This window comes from Somniosus microcephalus, chromosome 7 (genome assembly GCF_052327205.1).
Source record: "Somniosus microcephalus isolate GS21.2 chromosome 7, FLI_Smic_1.0, whole genome shotgun sequence".
Classification (NCBI taxonomy): domain Eukaryota; kingdom Metazoa; phylum Chordata; class Chondrichthyes; order Squaliformes; family Somniosidae; genus Somniosus; species Somniosus microcephalus.
This window is the reverse complement of record NC_140993.1, coordinates 19,187,260-19,208,412: the sequence shown is the minus strand read 5'-3', so window position 1 is coordinate 19,208,412 and position 21,153 is coordinate 19,187,260. Positions and strand designations below refer to the sequence as shown.

At 44.0% G+C, this 21,153-nt stretch overlaps 1 protein-coding gene across 4 annotated transcripts in view; it reads right to left on the bottom strand.

The window, feature by feature from the left end:
- Window positions 1-21,153, bottom strand: part of vps13b (vacuolar protein sorting 13 homolog B) — a 1,087,794-nt gene that overhangs the window by 850,945 nt on the left and 215,696 nt on the right. For all 4 annotated transcript variants that reach the window (XM_085992288.1, XM_085992290.1, XM_085992289.1 and 1 more), the window contains exon 16: window positions 11,688-11,812. In XM_085992288.1, the coding sequence (XP_085848414.1) occupies window positions 11,688-11,812 (125 nt within the window). The remainder of the gene's footprint in view (window positions 1-11,687; window positions 11,813-21,153) is intronic.

The following is a 21,153-nucleotide window of genomic DNA, read 5'->3' as shown; positions in this document are numbered from 1 at the left end:
ACTTGCCGGGTTTCCAGCGGACCAGGAAACCCAGCCTACATGGGTTAAAAAAATAGAAATCCTGTTAAAACGGACACACGCAGGCTCCTTAAAAGGTTTCACGACTGACCCGCCTCCTGAGAGCAGGTTAAAACCAGAAGTGGGCGGGGTTGAGATCCTGTTTCAGATTTTTAACATTTTAACTTCCCACCCAACCCAAACCCACCCATTTTGGGGTTAAAATTACCCCATGTTTCTATGTTTTAACCACTAGGCTATCATGCCCATAAAATTTACCTGATTTCCCTCAGCTCATTCATTCAATTCAAGGGCCTCCCGCAATACAGGCTTGTGAACTAGCAGCCGGGGAGAAGAAAAAAGACTTGCATTTATGTAGCGCATTTCACTACCTCGGGACGTCCCAAAGCGCTTTACAGCCAATGAAGTACTTTTTGAAGTGTAGTCACTGTTGTAATGTAGGAAAAACACGGCAGCCAATTTGCACACAGCAAGCTCCCACAAACAGCAATATGATAATGACCAGATAATCGGAGCTGGCCTCGCCCCTCCCTAACTCTGTAACCTCCTCAAAACCTACGAGATCTCTGCATTCCTCCAATTCTGGCCTCTTGAGCAAACCCGATTTTAATCGCTCCACCATTGGTGGCCATGCCTTCAGCTGCCTAAGCCCTAAGCTCTGGAATTCCCTCCCTAAACCTCTCCGCCTCTCTACTTCTCTCTCCTCCTTTACGACGCTCCTTAATACCTACCTCCATCTGCCCATATATCTCCTTGTGGCTCGGTGTCAAACTTTGTTTAATAACGTTCCTGTGAAGCGCTTTGGGACATTTTACTACATTAAAGACATTAGTTGTTGATGCAATCTGTTTTTAGTGATGTTGGCTGAGGGATAAGTATTGGCCAGGACGCCGGGGAGAACTCCCCTGCTCTTCTTCTGCTGTCCACCGGAGGGGTCAGACGGGACCTCGGTTTAACGTCTCAAGTACATGTGCAGAATGAATGTAACATTTGGGCCAACGAGCACGCACTGAGAATTGACATTATTATTTTATGTTACCAACAAAATACACTGCTGCAGAAAAGCAATGAGAGCAGCATCAATGTCCTTCACTTTTCACTTCCCGAATAAACCACTAAATGCAATAAGGTGCCTGAAGTGGCAGGGTGGGAGTGGAGTGGAGTGGGAGGGTGGAGAGATTCTGGGAACCAAGACCAAGTAAAATAATCCAGCATTTTATCACCCTAGCCTCTAGCAGCTCCAGGGGGATTTCATCCCAAATTACCAAGACATCCACTGTTTTGTTTGCCACTACAAACTATCACAAGCAATAATGAAAAAAACAACAGATGCAGGAGATCTCTCTCCCAGGAGTGTTCAGGAATAAATCCATTTGTAGGGCCTCAGGCTGGAGCATGTTTTTGTACACAATGTAACACTCCTATTTGACCACTTGACCTCAACTGTACCAATTGCTAAAAATGAACATCACTAAGTTCATCCCAGAATTTATGAAAATTACTATTGACTTCTATATTTGTTTTATCTAGTGTTTACTGATTAGTGAAGATTGAACAATGCATTATACTGAGGACAAGATTACTGTACAGGAGAAGCACCACAGTAAACTATAAATAAATGAACAAACTTGTATTTATATGGAGCCTATCATGTTTTCACGATGTTCCAAAGCACTTAACAGCCAATGAAGAACTTTTGAAGTGAAATCACTATAGAGGGAAACGTGACAGCAAATTTGCACACTGCAAGGTCCCACAAACAGGACTGAGAGAATGACCAGATAAACTGTTTTAGTAATGTTTGTTGAGGAATAAATGTTGGCCAGGACACCGGAAGAGCTCTGCTCTTCTTCAATAAGTATCCTGGGATCTTTTACGTCCATCTGAAAGGATGTTTTCAGGTCGCCTCTTAAAGATGGCACTTCTGCCAGTGCAACACTCCCTCAAGTACTGTACTGAAGTGTCAGCCTAAATTGTTAGATTTTTGTGGTCAAGCCCCTGGAATGGGGTTTGAACCCATGACCTTCTGACTCAACAGTGAGAGCGCCACCACTCAGCCAAAGCTGACACCTTATAAACTACAGACTGTAGTACACAATAAACTTCTGAAACAAAAAGTTCTACACACGTTATAGTTGGTAACACCATTGCCTCGGAGTCAGAAGGCTGTGGGTTCGAGGCCCACTCCAGGGGCTTGACCACAAAAATCTAGGCTGACACTCCAGTGCAGTGCTGAGGGAGCGCTGCACTGTCGGAGGTGCCGACTTTCAGGTGAGACGTTAAACCGAGGCCCCGTCTGCCCTCTCCGGTGGATGTAAAAGATCCCATGGCACTATTACGAAGAGGAGCAGGGGTGTTATCCCTGGGGCCCTGGCCAATATCTATCCCTCAATCAACTTCACTAAAAAACATAATGGCCCAGAACTTCGGGTCCCCACGGGTGAGTACGCACGGGGTACTCACCCGTAGGCCCAATGGAAGTGCCGGTTTACTGCATGCACTGCGCATGAAACCGGCACTTCCGTTCCCCTGAACAAAGGGGTTAAGAGGTCAAACTCGTGCGCAGCAGAGGCTGCGCGTGCGCATCAAACTTACGTCTTTTTTGCAGGTTTCTCCGGGAGGGTAAGTCTCCAGAAGTTACACATATAAAAAGCAGTCACAAGGCCTGCTTTTTACAAGGTAAGTGGTGAATTAATTAAAATTAAAACATTTTTTCCCCACAGGTTTCTTTTTAAATACTTTAAAGAACGGTAAGTTTATTTTTAGCCCTGTTAGAAAATAAAATCACTTTTTTCAAAAATTTAAATTATTGTTTAAAATAGTTATTTCATGTAATTTATAGTTTATTTAAAAAAGTGATTTAAAAAAATTTATTTGAAGATTTAGTGATGTTTTGGGGCTCATATTATTTAAGTTTGACAGCCCTTCCTGTCAAACTTATGAATGAAGCATTCCCCATGGCCCACGTGATCCCAGGGGACGCATCGAACTAACTGCGCCCCTGGGATACGCAAGCACTGCGCGCCGGCAGCTGGGCCAGACCTGGATCGGAATCCCACGGACCCGAATTTCTGGGCCAATATTATCTGGTCATTATCACATTGCTGTTTGTGGGAGCTTGCCGAGCACAGATTGGTTGCCGCGTTTCCTACATGACAACAGTGACTACACTTCAAAAAGTACTTCATTGGCTGTAAAGCGCTTTGGGACGTCTGGTGGTCGTAAAAGATGCCATCTTTCTTTTTCCTTTTTTATTTGTTTTGGTGTAGTTGTTCAAGTCATAGATAGGTAGTAAAATATATCATATACCAATCTCTCAACACCAAAATAAATTGTTGAGAAGTGGTATTAAGTTGTAGAGACCAAGAAGGTCCAATGTTTGATCTCTCATCTAAACTATTAATCTCAAACAACACAATAGTGCAGATGTGACAACTGGCCAAAAGTGTATGGTCTTTGGGCAAGGGCATGGATGAGCTCTAAGTAATCATAGCCTCATTATCAAAAGCCAAATAACACACCAACCCTCACCATCCTTAAACAAAATCAGTAAGTGTGTCACTTGATCAAGGGCTACAAGAGCCAGCAGAACCATAGCACGGCAGAAGTTACCATTGTGAAGAGAGGAGAAAAAATGTGGGAAAAGACGATTTTAAGAACACATGACTACAAGCTGTGGGATTTTTTTTTTTTTTTTTTTTAAATGCTGAGACTGGGAAATGTTGGTATTCAGAGGGAACTGGGTGTCCTTGTACACGAATCACTGAAAGTTAACATGCACGTACAGCAAACAATTAGGAAAGCAAATGGTATTTATTACAGAGGGACTGGAGTAGAAGAGTAAAGAAGTCTTACTACAATTATATAGGGCCTTGGTGGGACCACACCTGGAATACTGTATAGTTTTAGTCTCCTTGCCTAATGAAGGATATACCTGCCTTATAGGGAGAGCAGCAAAGGTTGACTAGACTGATTCTTGCGATAAGGGAATTGTCCTATGAGGAAAGATTGCGTAGCCTAGGCCTATATTCCCTGGAGTCCAGTAGAATGTGAGGTGATCTCATTGAAACGCATAAAATTCTTAAAGGGCTTGACAGGGTAAATGCTGGGAGGATGTTTCCGCTGGCTGGGGAGTCCAGAGCGCAGGAAACGGTGGCATAGTGGTTATGTTACTGGACTAGTAATCCAGAGACCGGGACTAATGATCCAGAGACATGAGTTCAAATCCCACCACGGCAGCTGGGGAATTTAAATTCAGTTAATTAAATAAATCTGGAATAAAAAGCTAGCATCAGTAATGGTGACAGTTTGAAGGTCGAGAGCTGGAGAGACAGTTTGAAGGTCGAGAGCTGGAGAGAGGACAGTTTGAAGGTCGAGAGCTGGAGTGACAGTTTGAAGGTCAAGAGCTGGAGAGACAGTTTGAAGGTCGAGAGCTGGAGTGACAGTTTGAAGGATGAGAGCTGGAGCGGAACCCGGTTACCAGGACGCCAAGTTGGACAGCCAGGGGTAATGGCTAGGCCAGGTGTGTGGAAGAAACATCGAGGAAAAACTGAGAGGAAACATCGAGAAAGACAGAGGAAACATCGAGAGTGTGAGAGGGGAAACATCGAGAGAGACCAAGATGGAAACATCGAGAAAGACTGAGGGGGCACTTTATTTATTTAATTTTAATTAATTAATTAAATTTATTTAATTATAAGTTGTGAGTTCCTCACGATGCTCTCCCAGTGCGGCCACCCTGTAACCAGAGATTATTCTAGAAGCCTGGGTAGAAATATCAATGTAATTACTGTAGAAATTACTTTTTTTACATTATTGCTTGTTCATTTTATGTGCTGTCTTTTTATGTCTTTTATTTATTTTATGTCTGCTTTATTTATATTTAAAGTATGTATGCGTGTATATGTCGGTATGTGTTTTTTTGTGATGGCGCCGATGAAGATGGCTGCCGTCCTTGCGAGCGCCGTGCGTACCAGGCAGCTAAGTGTTCTTGCTGCTTGGTGCTCTCGGCTCGTCAAGAAAAAAACATTTCACTGACTAGATTACACTTCTTGTATTTAGTTATGTGACCAATAAAATTGAAATTGAATTGAAATTGAAATTGAAATTGGTGCTACAAAAAACAATAAAGAATAAAACCGGACACGACAACGGCACACCCAGCCCAGTCGATCCTGCAAAGTCCTCCTCACTAACATCTGGGGACCTGCGCCAAAATTGGGAGAGCTGTCCCACAGACTAGTCAAGCAACAGCCTGACATAGTCATACTCACAGAATCATACCTTTCAGCCAATGTCCCAGAATCACCATCCCTGGGTATGTCCTGTCCCACCAGCAGGACAAACCCACCAGAGGTGTCGGCACAGTGGTATACAGTCGGGAAGGAGTGGCCCTGGGAGTCCTCAACATTGACTCCGGACCCCATGAAGTCTCGTGGTTTAAGGTCAAGCATGGGCAAGGAAGCCTCCCGCTGATTGCAACCTACCGCCCTCCCTCAGCTGATGAATCAGTACTCCACCATGTTGAACACCACTTACAAGAAGCACGGAGAGTAGCAAGGGCACAGAATGTACTCTGACTGGGGGAATTCAATTTCCATCACTAAGAGGGCCTCGGTAGCATCACTACTGACCGAGCTGGCGGAGTCCTGAAGGACATAGCTGCCAGACTGGGCCTGCCACAGGTGGTGAGAGAACCAAGAGGGGGAAACCTACTTGACCACATCCTCACCAATCTACCTGTCACAGATGCAGCTGTCCATGACAGCATTGGTAGCAGTGACCACCGCACAGTCCCATCTTCACACGGAAGACACCCTCCGTCGTGTTGTGTGGCACTACCACCATGGTAAATGTGATAGATTCAGAACAGATATAGCAGCACAAAACTGGGCATCCATGAGGTGCTGTGGGCCATCAGCAGCAGCAGAATGGTATTCCATCACAATCTGTAACCTCATGGCCTGGCATATCCCTCACTCTACCATTACCATCAAGCCAGGGGACCAACCCTGGTTCAATAAGGAGTGTAGAAGAGCTTGCCAGGAGCAGCACCAGACATACCTAAAAATGAGGTGCCAACCTGGGGAAACTGCAACATAGGACTACATGCATGCTAAAAAGCGGAAGCAGCATGCTATAGACAGGGCTAAGCGATCCCACAATCAACGGATCAGATCAAAGCTCTGCAGTCCTGCCACATCCAGTCGTGAATGGTGGTGGACCATTAAACAACTAACAAGAGGAGGCGGCTCCATGAATATCCTCATCCTCAATGATGGCGGATCCCAGCATGCGAGTGCAAAAGACAAGGCTGAAGCATTTGCAACCATCTTCAGCCAGAAGTGTCGAGTGGATGATCCATATCGGCCTCCTCCCGAGGTCCCCAACATTACAGAAGCCAGTCTTCAGCCAATTTGATTCACTCCACGTGATCTCAAGAAACAGCTGAGCGCACTGGATACACCAAAGGCTATGGGCCCCGACAACATCCCGGCTCTTGTGCTCCAGAACTAGCCACGCCTCTAGCCAAGCTATTCCAGTACAGCTACAACTGGCATCTAACCAACAATGTGGAAAACTGCCCAGGTATGTCCTGTCCACAAAAAGCAGACGAATCCAATCCGGCCAATTACCGCCCCATCAGTCTACTCTCAATCATCAGCAAAGTGATGGAAGGTGTCATTGACAGTGTTATAAAGTAGGCCATTTGACCCCCTCAAGCCTGCTCCGCCATTCAATAAGATCATGGCTGATCATCTACCTCAACTCCACTTTCCTGCACTATCCCCATATCGCTTGATTCCCTAATATCCAAAAATCTATCGATCTCTGTCTTGAATATACTCAACGATTGAGCCTCTATAGCCCTCTGGGGTAGAGAATTCCAAAGATTCACCGCCCTCCGAGTGAAGAAATTTCTCCTCATCTCAGTCCTAAATGGCCGACCCCTTATTCAGAGACTGTGACCCCTGGTTCTAGACTCCCCAGCCAGGGGAAACATCCTCCCTGCATCTAACCCGGTCAAACCCTGTAAGAATTTTGTATGTTTTAATGAGATCACCTCTCATTCTTCTAATCTCTAGGGAATATAGGCCTAGTCTACTCAATCTCTCCTCATAGGACAATCCCCCCATCCCAGGAATCAGTCTGGTGAACCTCCGTTGCACTCCCTTGATGGCAAGTATATCCATCCTTAGGTAAGGAGACCAAAACTGTACAGATGATGAAGCAGTCCATGCCGCAAGACCTGGAGAACATTCAGGCTTGGGCTGATAAGTGGCAAATAACATTCGCGCCACCCAAGTGCCAGGCAATGACTATCTCCAACAAGCGAGAGCCTAACCACTGCCCCTTGACATTCACCGGCATTACCATCACTGAATCCCCCACCATCAATATCCAGGGGGGTCACCATTGACCAGAAACTTAACTGGACCAGCCACATAAATACTGTGGCAACAAGAGCAGGTCAGAGGCTGGGTATTCTGCAGCGAGTGTCTCACCTCTTGGCTCCCCAAAGCCTTTCCACCATCTACAAGGCACAAGTAAGGAGTGTGATGGAATACTCTCCACTTGCCTGGATGAGTGCAGCTCCAACAACACTATGTTCAAGGCCGAGCTAGATAGATGTTTGTACTCTAGGGGAAATCGAGGGATATGGACATCGGGCGGGAAAGTGGAGTTGAAGTAGAAGATCAGCCATGATCTCATTGAATGGTGGAGCAAGCTCAAGGGGCCGAATGGCCGACTCCTGCTCCTAATTATGATGTTATGATTTAGGTTATTGACCAGCATTGCAACTTATGATGTAAATCGCACCTGCGATCTTCAAAAAACAAAAGGAAACCTATTCGAATGTCTTGAGCTGTTCCTTTATGTTTGTTGGAATTTACTCTGAAGCAAAAATGCCCCAGTACCACTAATACAAACTTAAACTCAGGGTGTGGAGAGTGACACATTCTTGTTAAGCTACTTGCTTTCTCGGTCCTCATCGTTCATCTGTATAGCTCATCAGGCAAGAATAGCTTCCAGACATGAAATTCTAGTAATCTTTTCATAGTCAACTTTTCATTATCTTGACACTATCAAGATCAAGAGCAAGAGCAAATTTTAAAGGCTCAAATGAAAACAGGTGCATAAAAAGTATACTTCTAAGTCTTTCAATCATCTGTTTTTGTGAAAAAAAGTCTTTATCTATGAACTGTAATAATCCAACTGACAAGCTGACAAGAGACTTCTTACAGAGCATTATTTTACACATTATTATATAATTAAGTTTGTCTCAATTCTCCAATTGAGTTTAAGAGCACCAATTGCACCACCACCATCTGGTGAATAAATGTGGAACCGACAACCAAGATACCACCACCTGGTGACAAATGTTAACTGCTACCACTCACAAATGGAATCTCAGAAATTACAGCACAGAATGAGGCCATTCAGCCCATCATGCCTGTGCTAGCTCTTCAACTAAAGTTTATTCTCGAACCAAGATCCCTGTTCTATCCAGATACATAGGAACATATAAACAGCAGTAGGCCATTCAGCCCCTCGAGCCTGTTTCCCCATTCAATTAAATCACGGCTGATGTGCATCTGAACTCCATCTACCTGGCTTGGTCCCGTAACCCTTAATACCCTTGCCTATTATGTATCAATATTTCTATCCAATATTGATAATCTTCCTATCTCCATTTTAATAAATGGGATATCTTGTATCCAGAGGGTCCTAATTTTCCAAATAGCCACTGTAACCCTTTCAAGTAAAGGACAATGTAAGAATAATTTTCTGTAATGTCTACGGTTGCTAAATGTGCTAATTAATATGTACATGAGAATTCCCTAACTAATCACATCATTAGACGAGATTAAAATTTGTAATAACATAAGAATTTAGCGCAGGAGTAGCCCATACGGCCCCTCAAGCCTGCTCCGCCATTCAATAAGATCATGGCTGATCGTCAACCTCAACTCCACTTTCCCGCCTGATCTCCATAGCCCTCGATTCCCCATGAGTCCAAAAATCTATCGATCTCAGTCTTGAATATACTCAAAGACTGAGCATCCACAGCCCTTTGGAGTAGAGAATTCCAACGATTCACAACCCTCTGAGTAAAGAAATTCCTCATCTCAGTCCTAAATGGCCGACCACTTATCCTGAGACAATGACCCCTAGTTCTAGACACTCCAGCCAGGGGAAACATCCTCTCAGCATCTACCCTGTCAATCCCCCTCAGAATCTTATATGTTTCAATGAGATCACCTCTCATTCTTCTAAACCCCAGAAAGTATAGGCCCAAGCTACTCAATCTCTACTCATAGGACAAACTATTCTATTTCTTTTCAGTACAGAAGTGTTACTGTAACCCTGTATGGGGTTAATGTGTTCTTAAAAATTCTTCATCAGGTCTAATCCATGTTCTTGATTCCAAAGTGAAGCAATTCAACTAGCAAATTAGTCAGGCTCCAGGTTATTGTGTGCTGAAAATTACCTATAGTTAGAGAAGTAACAAGGGGCAACTATGTTACTTCCTCAGATATTGCCACGTTTCTAAAGACTTATGGCAAGCCAAAAGCCTTTATCTGAAGCCACAATTAAATAACATGTTTTTAATCCTGGAATAAATCCAGAGTGGAGTTAACCAGCCTAACTGTAAACACTTACGGAGTCTGAACATAATTTATTCTTCAGCAAAACTAGGCCTTTGGTTTCATAGATTCAAATCTAAGGCTCAACTTACTAAATTACCATTAGTTCATACAATTTCCAATTTAAGCATTTGAAAAACACAACTAAATGTGTTTGTGAGAGTGTGTGTGTGTGCGCGTGCGCGCGAGCGAGAGAGAGAAGAGAGAGAAAGTGTTTTGAGTCCATCACATTTCAGATGTCATACTTTGTTACAGATGAAAACAATCTTTAAATTATAAAAGCAGAAAGCCAGTAATTTACTGCTGTTGCCAATATGAAGCATTACCCTCTAATTAAGGAAGGAGCCTTTGGCATAGTGGGAGCATTCCTGCCTGAGTCAGAAGGTTTAGGGTCCACCCACTCCAGACACTCTCAGTGAGCAGAGACTCTGGCTCAGGTTCTGAATTCTGGGTTGGCATCCAGCAGGATACTCGAGTTTGGTGGATGTGGGGGGGTATAATGTTGCCATAGAAGGAGGGTTCACGTTAATCAGCCTGTTAATCCTTCCATTACTTCATACACTTCTTCAAGGGGGCAGCGTGAAGAAGCAAACAAACCCTCGAATTAACCTCGGAGTGCCAACTAGGAGCAATGAGACCTTGTGGCCTCGTTGCATACAGCTACACCTTCACAACAAATAAATACACATTGTGCGTTACATGGTATAATGCTCCTGTTCTTATAAATCTCTTCTGATTTACCATGATCAACACTGGAGATTTAGTAGTAAATATGTAAACCTGTACAATTTTTACTGAAAGTGCATTCTTTACTGAAAAAAAATTACTAGAGTTTTGGGAAACCAAGATTTCACAGGAAAACAATTTTTGAAGCTCCACAGATGGCTAAATGGGTAAAACATCTAGCTGTGGTACTGAGCCAGAGAGAGCAGGAAGTCCCCCAGGTTCAATTACTGATGTGAGCTACATTAGCTGAACTCAGCCATATTGGAAGTAGGGGACTTACGAGCGAACTCAAGACCACTGGATCACCGTTACTGCTCCCTATTGCTATCCAGCTGGAATAGCACGCATGTGGAGAAAAACAATCTCTCCCCCCCCCCCCCCCCCACTTCCGAGATACAATAGTCTGCCAACACTCACTGTGAAGTATCATGCGTAAAGAATGGACACTTGAGCAAGGTACTGGATACTGGCAGGGTTTAGCTCAGGCACTCTACATAAGCCTGAAAACCTCTTCCCTCTGCACAACACTTGCTGGTTGTGAGCAAAACCCACTATGGCGGGAATAGCTCAGCTCCTCAGATCGCATCTCTAATGCTGTCCAAACAGACTAATTTGTACACAAATTGGTGTAAAGTGTTGTCATGTTGGATGACTCATCTTTACTTGTGTTAATGGCATTTATGTTAACATTTTCCCTTGTCTTCTTCACTTCCACAGAACTACTAAAATTACTCCTAAGTAAGAACAGACATATCTGAAATAGACGATGGAGGAAAGTAGACCATTCATTCACTTGCGAACATTTCAGCATCAACTCCTGTACAGGCATTCCATAAAATAGGGTAAACTGCTTACTTATCAAAAGCAGAGCAACTAAAATGGAAGAGCAGAACAAGCTGTGTTGGAGATGGACGAATACGTTATTGAGGTACAAGCAAATAAATGGAGTGCCATTTTCTAAACCGTGTGTGATCCCATACAGCAAGTTTCCCCATTATACATACTTTACCAAAATATCAATTTGTATTCTAACCATTCATTTACATTTCAATTCAGGTTGATGCAAGCACTTCAGGCAGCAATAGCAAGTGAATGTTATTGTATTTCCAATCACATTCAGCATACAATTTACCAATTCATTAAAACACAGTAACTTCACCATTCTGCTTCTCATTAGGCAACCGTTCAGCGGGAAATGCAAATGAATAGAACAAAGGTATCGGTTAATGTGACCAATTTGATTGTCTCGTAAATGAACTGCCTCTGGTGCATTCTTAATGGCTGTCAACTCACCAGTATGATGGAAGTCGAAGTAATTTGCCATAAAAAGCTGTGCTGAAAGGAGGGATGACCGGGGCAGGAGGACAGAAGGATCCTCCACTATCCAAGGAGGTCAGGCCTGCCTGGAAACCAAATATCTGCAATAACAAAGCAGAGAGGATCAAAAACTGCACAACAAGAAAAGCTTTAATGAAGACAGGATGAAACATGTCAACTTCAATTTTCTTTACAATGAACACACACTAACGCTTGTCCCTATCATTGCATCACCACCTCGTCTGCCTAACTTCTCAAAGTCATGACCCTTAAACAACGCTTAACATCAAAAAAGTCCGTTTTCTTTTCCTTTACCTCTCCTATTATTAATTCAAAATGCAATTGTTTTAATAATCAGATATTCCGTTAGTTGAACTTCAGACAAATCCAGATGACAGATTGAGGACAGCAATATAATTTCATCAAAGTTTCCCCCCAAAAAATACAAAAATAGGACCGGCATCATGTGAGACAAGGCGACAAAAAAGTATTTATGTCTCGGTTAACCAAGAGACCAAAATAAATGATGATTGAGCTGTCCACACTAGCCTTTTGAGTAAACAGGATTTAAATCTACATTTTATTGAGAATTCCTCGGCTTTAACAATTTTGTCTGCAGCCCAGTCATTGGCACTCGCTTAATAGAACTTCTCAAAAATAATTTTAGATCTGTGCTTCAATTACCAGTAATATTATGCCTGCAACTAAGTGGCTATATTTTGTAATGTCAGAGATAACGGGATAAAAGTGTTACTGGACGGGAAATTCTGTTTGCTTTTGTTGTGATTTCTATTTTGATTGAAGTAAATTTGGGAAATGGGGTGTATGAGGTTTAGTTTCAAAATATACGCTCAGAGAGCAACGTAAGTTTGTGGTAATTCGAGAAACAGCAATTAAGATTTATTCAAGACATTCCAGCTGCACTTCCACAAATTGTATTTTCAGTGCATTAAACTTCAGCTGGTACTCATTAAACAATCTAATCATCCAAATGTCGCTTTACTGTAAAAGATCAAGTTTCACAAATGGGAAAAAGAATTTTCAAAGAATGTGAATGGCTGAAAAATAAGGGGGGGACATTCTTGTTGCTCGAGTGTTAAAATTACCCAATAGCTCAAATGAATTGAAGACATTTTAGCTATGTACGCTAACTGGAGACCGAGTCAAGCCGAACACTTGCAGTTGTTTGCTGAATCCCCACAAAGCGATGCTGTTTATTATTAAACATTCTTGCCAATTACTGACATCTTTTTCATCACATTCTGCGAGCTCCAGAAATGGATTTTAATTCTTATGATTAACTAGCAAGAGTTTAAATGGAGATGTAGAACTGCAAAGTTATGCTAAAAAGAGAGCAGCGAAGAGACAGACATCAGTGCCAAAGCTCTGAGTTCGCTGTAACAATTACATCATTTCAAAAAGGCCTGGTGTCATCCTTGTGCCACTCCAGCTGTATCTATGATCTGCGTTAACAGCCCGACTGGCCTGAACACCAATGGGCTACAAATGCCACTGCTGTCTTTAATGCTAACACAACGCAGCGCAGACGACAAAGTTTGTTAGGTCACCATTGGGTAAGTATAAAACGATCGTCACAAAAAGTTTTAAGATAAACAAAAATATCTAAATTAGTGAGGTTACAATTCTTCTAATCTAATTACAGTGCAATCACTGGGAGTACAGTGTGTGAATTTCAACACCCCACTAACCGCCCCCATTCTTGTTTTGCGGATCTCCCTGAAGTCAGGACTTCCATTTAGTTATGCTATAATTAGCCGAGTATTCCTAGGCCTCTGGAAATAGCACTTTGTATCCAGTCACCAAGCGCGTACAAGAATAGAGTGGATTGACTTGGCCTGTAGCCTTTACGAGTAGTTTTAAACATCTTACTAATATTTCCACCTTCTTGCTTTCGTGTCCCTCATGCTGTGAACCACTCCCAGCAGAGTGGTTTGAAACTGATCTACTGTAATAAGAACATAAGCATTAGGAGCAGGAGTCGGCTATACGGCCCCTCGAGCCTGCTCCGCCATTCAATAAGATCATGGCTGATCTTCGACCTCAACTCCACTTTTCTGCCCGATCCCCATATTGCTGAACGAGAGTACAAAAATCTATCTATCTCGGTCTTGATTCAGCCTTTGGGGCAGAGAATTCCAAAGATTCACAACCCTCAGTGAAGAAATTCCTCCTCATCTCAGTCTTAAATGGCCGACTCCTTAAAACCCAAATTCAAATTCTCAAACTGCTGTGGTGGGATTTGAATTCTTGTTCTCTGGGTTATTATTATTCAAAGGTCTGCTGGATTACTAGCCCAGTAACATAACCACTACACTACCGTTCCCCATCTGCTCCCATCTCCATCAATACCATTTGTGCTGGAGTATCCAAAAGTGGTGAGCGCACTGATTTTCTCCCCGTGTCAGGAAGCATTTAGCGCCCACTCCGCTCCTCACCTTTAATGGTGAAATCTATCATTTGAGGACATGTGGAAAGGAAACAGAGTTATGCCACCCCATGGTACAATGTGCCAGTGCAACTGGGAAACGCAGCAGATTCTTCTCAACATGAAATTATTACAATCAATCTATGAAATACAGTCATTTGAAAATGTTAACAACTTTCTGTATTTATATCAGAACCAAGGTTTAGTTTGATTTTCTGCTAAATCTTGCATATTTTTGTCTCGCATCCTCGTTGTTTTTCCAATGAAGGCCAAGTATGCCTTCCTATACAAAAGTCTTACAGATGGAGCGAGCATATGTACAATGTCACAAGCTGACTGTCCATTTGGGAATGTGAGCGCACGCTAACAATATTCAACACCAGGCCAATCTTTTGTTCCAGCTGTGCAAACATGACAGCTCAAGCTCCCATAACAGGCAGGCAAGCAGGGATCAGAATGGTCCCAGCTACTCACAGCAAGAGCGTATCAATCTGCTGTGGACGAGCACTGGCAATTTTTCATTATTTAGTGAATGCAGTTGAAATTGTAACAATTAATTTGGAAATCTTGGAGCGACAGAAATAGTAGCTTAGCAGAATAAGTCCTTAAGAGCAATCATGTACAAGGTAGAACCCATCGGGCTAGAAATTCGTCTCCTTAGCGCCTCCGGGGGGGGGGGGGGGGGGCGATAACGGGGTGCTAATGACTTACCGCCCGGGCGCGGCGATGGTACCGTCGCCCGCGAAATTCACCTGGAGGTGTGCGGCAGCGGTAACCCCTAGCGCCACGATCTCCTGCGCCCGGAGATCGTGACATCGTCCGGCTGCTCAGCGCCCCGGACTCTAAATTCGGTTCCCACCCCTGCAGCATCGCCTGGCAATAACAACGAGAGCTGCAGGAGGCCATTGTGCGGGAGGCCGGGCACTTCGGGGGCGCTAATTAAAGGTAAGGCCGCTGGTCTTCAGGTTCCCATCCCTTAGGTTGCTGTTTGAAAATTTTTAACTGCCGTGATTGATCGGCCCTCCCCTCTGTTAGAGAGCTTGGGGCTGATAGTCGAGGATCCCGGTTGCTGTCGGCGATGAGGGAGATCATTGAAATGCAGAGCCTGCAGCGATGGCCCTTCCCTTTAAGGGAGGAAGCCTCGGATCCTGGCAGCGCTGCACGGGACACTGCGCAGCGCTGCTCCTCTACCGCCACTCCCGCGTGGTTTAGCGCTCCACTTCCTCCCTGGAGCGCTAACACCCAATTTAGAGAAAGCTGAGAATCATTACCGCCTGGCGCTAATTTTTCCAGCTTTTCATAATTCAGCACCCCAAACGGGGCGATTCCGAATTTCTCCCCCATTCTGTCCTAAACTTATCCCCACAGTTTTCTGCTTGTTACACAATGCTGTCGTGTTTGAGTGCAAATGACAACATTTACTACACAGAAAGCACATTCGATTCATCTGCAAATTTGGACAAATCAATTTTGTGTAGTAAACAACAAGAACCCCAATCTTCCAAAAAGGGGGGCTCAAATTTATCTCAGTTTCAAGTCAGCAATACCGATTAATTCAGAAGCAACTTGAGCATGCAAATGTCATGGGCCCCACTTCCATATCCTGTGCACCTGACAAAACAGCCATCGCCATTAACTTCCTGTAACTGGCTCACCATTTCCTGCAACTACTTTTCTTATGTACCTGCATAAATTTTAAATAAAAACTGCATTTTTTTGAAACTTCTAATTTCTCCACTTTCCATTGCATAGCAGACAAGGCAAGGAAAAGGAAAACCGGTGCATGCGAGTCTAAACCAGCTGCAGGTGGGCTAGAGTATTTTTCTGCCTATAGGCTCAAAAAAACTGCTCTTTAATATAAATGGGGTGATTTCAAAAATCAACACGGAACCATATGTGCAATTCAACTTATTTCAAACAAATCCAGCACAGGTTTCTATGGTAAACCGAGTACGAGAGCAGAGTTGTAATTCTCGCCTTGGCATAAAACCAAAGGGAACATTTTACAGTTTTGGTGGGTAGCCTGCAACTTGGAGGCAACGGGAGCGGAGAGGAGACACCCGCACGACAATGCATGCCATCCAGTGAGTAACCCCAAGTGACATTGATGGCATTTGACGAAATGTTCACATGGTACATCTTCATAATTCCCTGATGGAAGACAGCATTCAACTGGTGCCAAACTTGCAGGGGGTGGGGAGAGGAGGCGACACCAAAGAAAGAGTGAACACCATTTCAAATAAAAGTTACAAAAAGGTAGCTACAGCAAAAACAACTTGCATATATATTGCACCTTTAACGTTGTAAAATGACCCAAGGCGCTTCACAGAGTTATCAAACAAAATTTGAAATCGAGCCACATAATTCGGATAGGTGACCAAAAGCTTGGTTAAAGAGGTAGGTTTTAAGGATCTGTCTTTGAGGAGGACAGAGAGAGGCGGAGGTGCTCCGGGAGGGAATTCCAGAGCGTAGGCAGCTGAAGGCTCATCGCTGCCAATGATGGAGCGATGAAAATCGGTGATGTACAAGAGGCCAGATTTGGAAAAGTGCAGAGATCTCGGAGGGTTTAAGGGCTGGAGGAAGTTACAGATATAGGGAGGGCAAGGCCATGCAAGGATTGAAACGTCTCTCATTGAAACTTATAAAATTCTAACAGGACTAGACAGACTAGATGCAGGAAGGATGTTCCCGATGGTCGGGGAGTCCAGAACCAGGGGTCACAGTCTAAGGATAAGGGGTAAGCCATTTAGGACAGAGATGAGGAGGAATTTCTTCATCCAGAGAGTGGTGAACCTGTGGAATTCTCTACCACAGAAGGCAGTTGAGGCCAATTCATTAAATATATTCAAGAAGGAGTTGGATATATTTCTTAAGGCTAAAGGGATCAAGGGATATGGGGAGAGGGCAGGGACAGGGTACTGAATTTGGATGATCAACCATGATCTCATTGAATGGTGGAGCAGGCTCGAGGGGCCGAATGGCCTACTCCTGCTCCTATCTTCTATGTTTCTATGTTTCTATGATTTGAAAACAAGGAAAGGAATTTAAAAATCGAAGCAAATATATCTATGAAGTAAACGTTGCTGCACTCTGGAGAAATTAGCGTATGTCACATGAATCAGTCATTCCTGAAAGAAAAACTTATGAAATAATACTGAGCGGCCTGTGGGTGGCGCTGTCCAGGGAGAGTAAATACTCAGGCACAGGCCCAGGCCCAACTTTCTTAACAGGAACTAGTGAAGGACACAACTAGACCTCCATGTTGTAAAACAGTTGATTAAAGCTTTGTTTAACGCTTAGACCAAGTGCCTCGTAGTTTTCTTACGTCAGTATGCATATGGGAAAAAATGCATACGCAAAGCAGCACCATCACATGCAGTAGTGGGATATGAGCTTTTCCCTCACAACTCCCACATGGATTTCTTGGTCTTGGCAATATCTTTGTGGGAAAGTGCCAAAAAACAATAAAGTTACACCTTATAGAGTGTAGCAGTTAAGACAATTCTTTCACAATACTATGAATCTCAGTGTTGCTGATCACTTCAGTGAGTTATCGACACAAGATTAGAACGAACATCAACGGAATATCTCATTTTGTTGGATGTTTTTCTGGGGGGAAAAAAAGCTTGTGGCTAAATGCACCATGTAGTGTGCTACCATGCCACATTGCCAGGACCCTTCCAGATTCTATCCTTGGTCTGTGGTTGTGGTGGGGTGACTATCATTACAAACATATGAGCGATGATGGACAGGAAGAGACCCTCTGAGCCAACCAGCCTGTCCCACAATTGTGATTTACCTTGTGTATCACAATATATACACTTCCTACCCCACCCAGATCTCCTGGGAGAGATGAAAAACTAGATCAAAAAAACCCAGGTCAGTTTGTGGAAAAAAAATTCTGGGAAATTCCTCTCCAACCCCATTAGGCGATCAAAACTACCCCAGGAGATTAGCTTCAGTGTCCCTGCACAAGACAACGGGGTAAGGGGTTGATTCCTGATTGCTATCCAGTGACCCTGCTGGAGAGGTTGTGGGTGGGTCCGGCAGGTGAAACAGTATCAGGTGCTTCTCATGACAAAATAGCCCAAGTGCACTCACTGCCGGGGTCATAGAGCACAAATAGAGCCCAGTTCGGCAAAATAGTCCATGCAATCATAGCCCAGCAGGAGAATGCATAAAAATTGTGACAAAAATGTTAAGATTGTCTACCTTGTAGGATCCTGGAATGTTTGGCCTGAATTTTCCAGGTTGTCAGCGGGTGGGATCAGTGGCGGGTCGGGTGGGAAAGTGTTTTTTTTGACAGCTGGTCGGGACCCCGTAACGCGCCTTTTCCAATATCGGGTCTGTCAGCACTGAGCAGACCTGACTAGCAGCGGCGGGCAATTAAGCTTATTATAATGTACTTAACAGACCGTTAACAGGCTTTTTTAAAAACTTACTTTTTAACTTTAACTTCCTGTTCAGGGACCACATCTGTCAACCTGAGGCAGGAGTTCAGTGGCCATTGCTCCAGCTGATTACTTGACAGCTTCAAATGTACAGTAAAAGCTCCCACCTGACAGATCATCACTTTCCTCAACCACAAGCTGTTTCTCAGTCCATTTCCAGCACAGATTCTGCAGGCTTTCCATTTTCCACTGACGCTCACCTCACTGGAAGGACTCTCTCACCATTGACGGAATGCTTGTCATCTCTCCTTCACCTGTCATCTATTCCAGCAACATGGGTGCCCTTTATACTGTCTCACCTTGGTCCTCAGAATCCAACGACGATCAGCCCCAACAACAAAACCAACCTTCTCCACAATCACCTAATGCTGCACAGGACAGAGGGCATCAGCTCCCGACCACATTGCTGCCCGGGAGGCCAGGGATGGCCTCACCATGGCCAGATTTACTTCACTTGACGCTATACACCCTGGCTGCCACATGATGCGCCAGGTTGGCACCACCCCACACCAACACCATAAAGCATTCCTACAATGGCCAAGCCATTCCTTTCACACTCACCACCATTGTAGGGGGTATGGTTATGTCTCACCATTCACTGCAACGCACTAAGCCACTTCAAAAGGTTCACACAAATCTATCCAAGAACGCAAAGTGTTGAAAATAAAGGTTTCAATGCTTGACAGCACATTAGCAGAAACTTTACATGAATATTGGATAAAACACCCAAGTGGCTACCCTTGTGCTTGTGTGTTGTTAGTTGGTATGATTGCACCAGGATGAGGGCGAGTGTGAGGGGTGGCTAGTGAGATGGGGATGTGATAATGCAGATAGAGAGGGATGGGTGGAGGTGCAAGGTTTGGTGTGAATAAGAATGTGCAGGAGTAGGGTAGGGAAGGCAGAATGATGGGGATGTGATGAGGGACACAGGAGGATGAAGGCGAGTGTGATTTTGTACTAATGTTTCGTGATCTAATGAGAAAATTGAAAGGTTTGCGCCACTGCATGCAGGTCCTCCTGACAACATCCCTGCTTGTGACCTCATCTACAAGGTGTAACCAGGCTGTGTTGGTCTCCTGGGGAGGTCTCTTCCGCCATGGGAAGGGAAGAGGACCTCCCTGCGTGCTGCATATGGAGGGAGTCATGGAAGAACCTGGGTGCAGCCCTCTGTGCAGTCATTGTCAGTGTTTGCAGCACTCCAATGCTGTAGAACACTGACAGCATAAACGTCAAAAGTAAGGTGGCCATGGTCCCTTAAAGGAAACCGGCTGATGACTCGTCATGACTGACGTCATCAGACCCTCTTCCTCTAATTGGCCCGGGAAACGTGCTGGGCGGGCTTAACAAGTCTAATCAGGGGAAAGTCTATAGGAAAGATAGGGAAAATGGCGGAGGGGGAGGAGTAGCCTTAGTGATTAAGGATGAATTCACTTCAATGATGAGAGGATATATTGAGAGGTAGGCAGGCAGTGGAAACTTTGAGTAGAATTAAGAAATAGGAAAAGATTTAAAACTGTAGTGGGAGTTGTGTATAGGCCCCCTGGTAGCAGCTGTGAAGTGCGAGATTGTATAAATGCAGAGATTAGACAAGCCTGTAGTAAAGGCAGAGTGCTTTTAATAGGGGATTTTAACTTTCATGTAGATTGGGATAAGCAGACTAGCACCTGTCAGAAAGGTAGTGAATTTCTTGAGTGTGTCCAGGATAGTTTTCTACAACAATATGTCCAAGAGGCAACAAGGGGGCATGCCATACTAGATTTAGTAATGAGCAATGAACCAGATTTAGTTAACAGCGTAACTGTGTAGAAACATTTATCCAATAGCGATCATAACATGTAGGAAGTCACACAACACCAGGTTATAGTCCAACAGCTTTATTTGAAATCACAAGCTTTCGGAGCGCTGCTCCTTCATCAGGTGAAGTGAAGAGAAGCATATAGGCACAGCATACATAGTCAGAGAAAACTGCCAGATGATTACAGGTAATCTTTCTAACTGCCCTTTATCACACCTCAGCAGAGAGATAATCACAGCAATCAAGGGTGTGACTGGTGTCCAAACAGGTCAGTCAGGAAAACATTACATCAAAGAGCAATGAGGTGGGGTCACACGGGGTCAAATGTTGCAGATGCTGGGGTCTGTATGAAAAACAGAATAAAAAAACTTTGCTGGAAATCACAGCAAGTCCGGCCGCATTTGTGCAGATGCGGCCGGACCTGCTGTGATTTCCAGCAAAGTTTTTTGGGTTTTTTCTGTTTTTCATACAGACCCCAGCATCTGCAACATTTGACCCCTTGTGACCCCACCTCATTGTTCTTTGATGTAATGTTTTCCTGACTGACCTGTTTGGACACCAGTCACACCTTTGATTGCTGTGATTATCTCTCTGCCGAGGTGTGATAAAGGGCAGTTAGAAAGGTTACCTGTAATCATCTGGCAGTTTTCTCTGACTATGTATGCTGTGCCTATATGCTTCTCTTCACTTCACCTGACGAAGGAGCAGCGCTCTGAAAGCTTGTGATTTCAAATAAAGCTGTTGGACTAT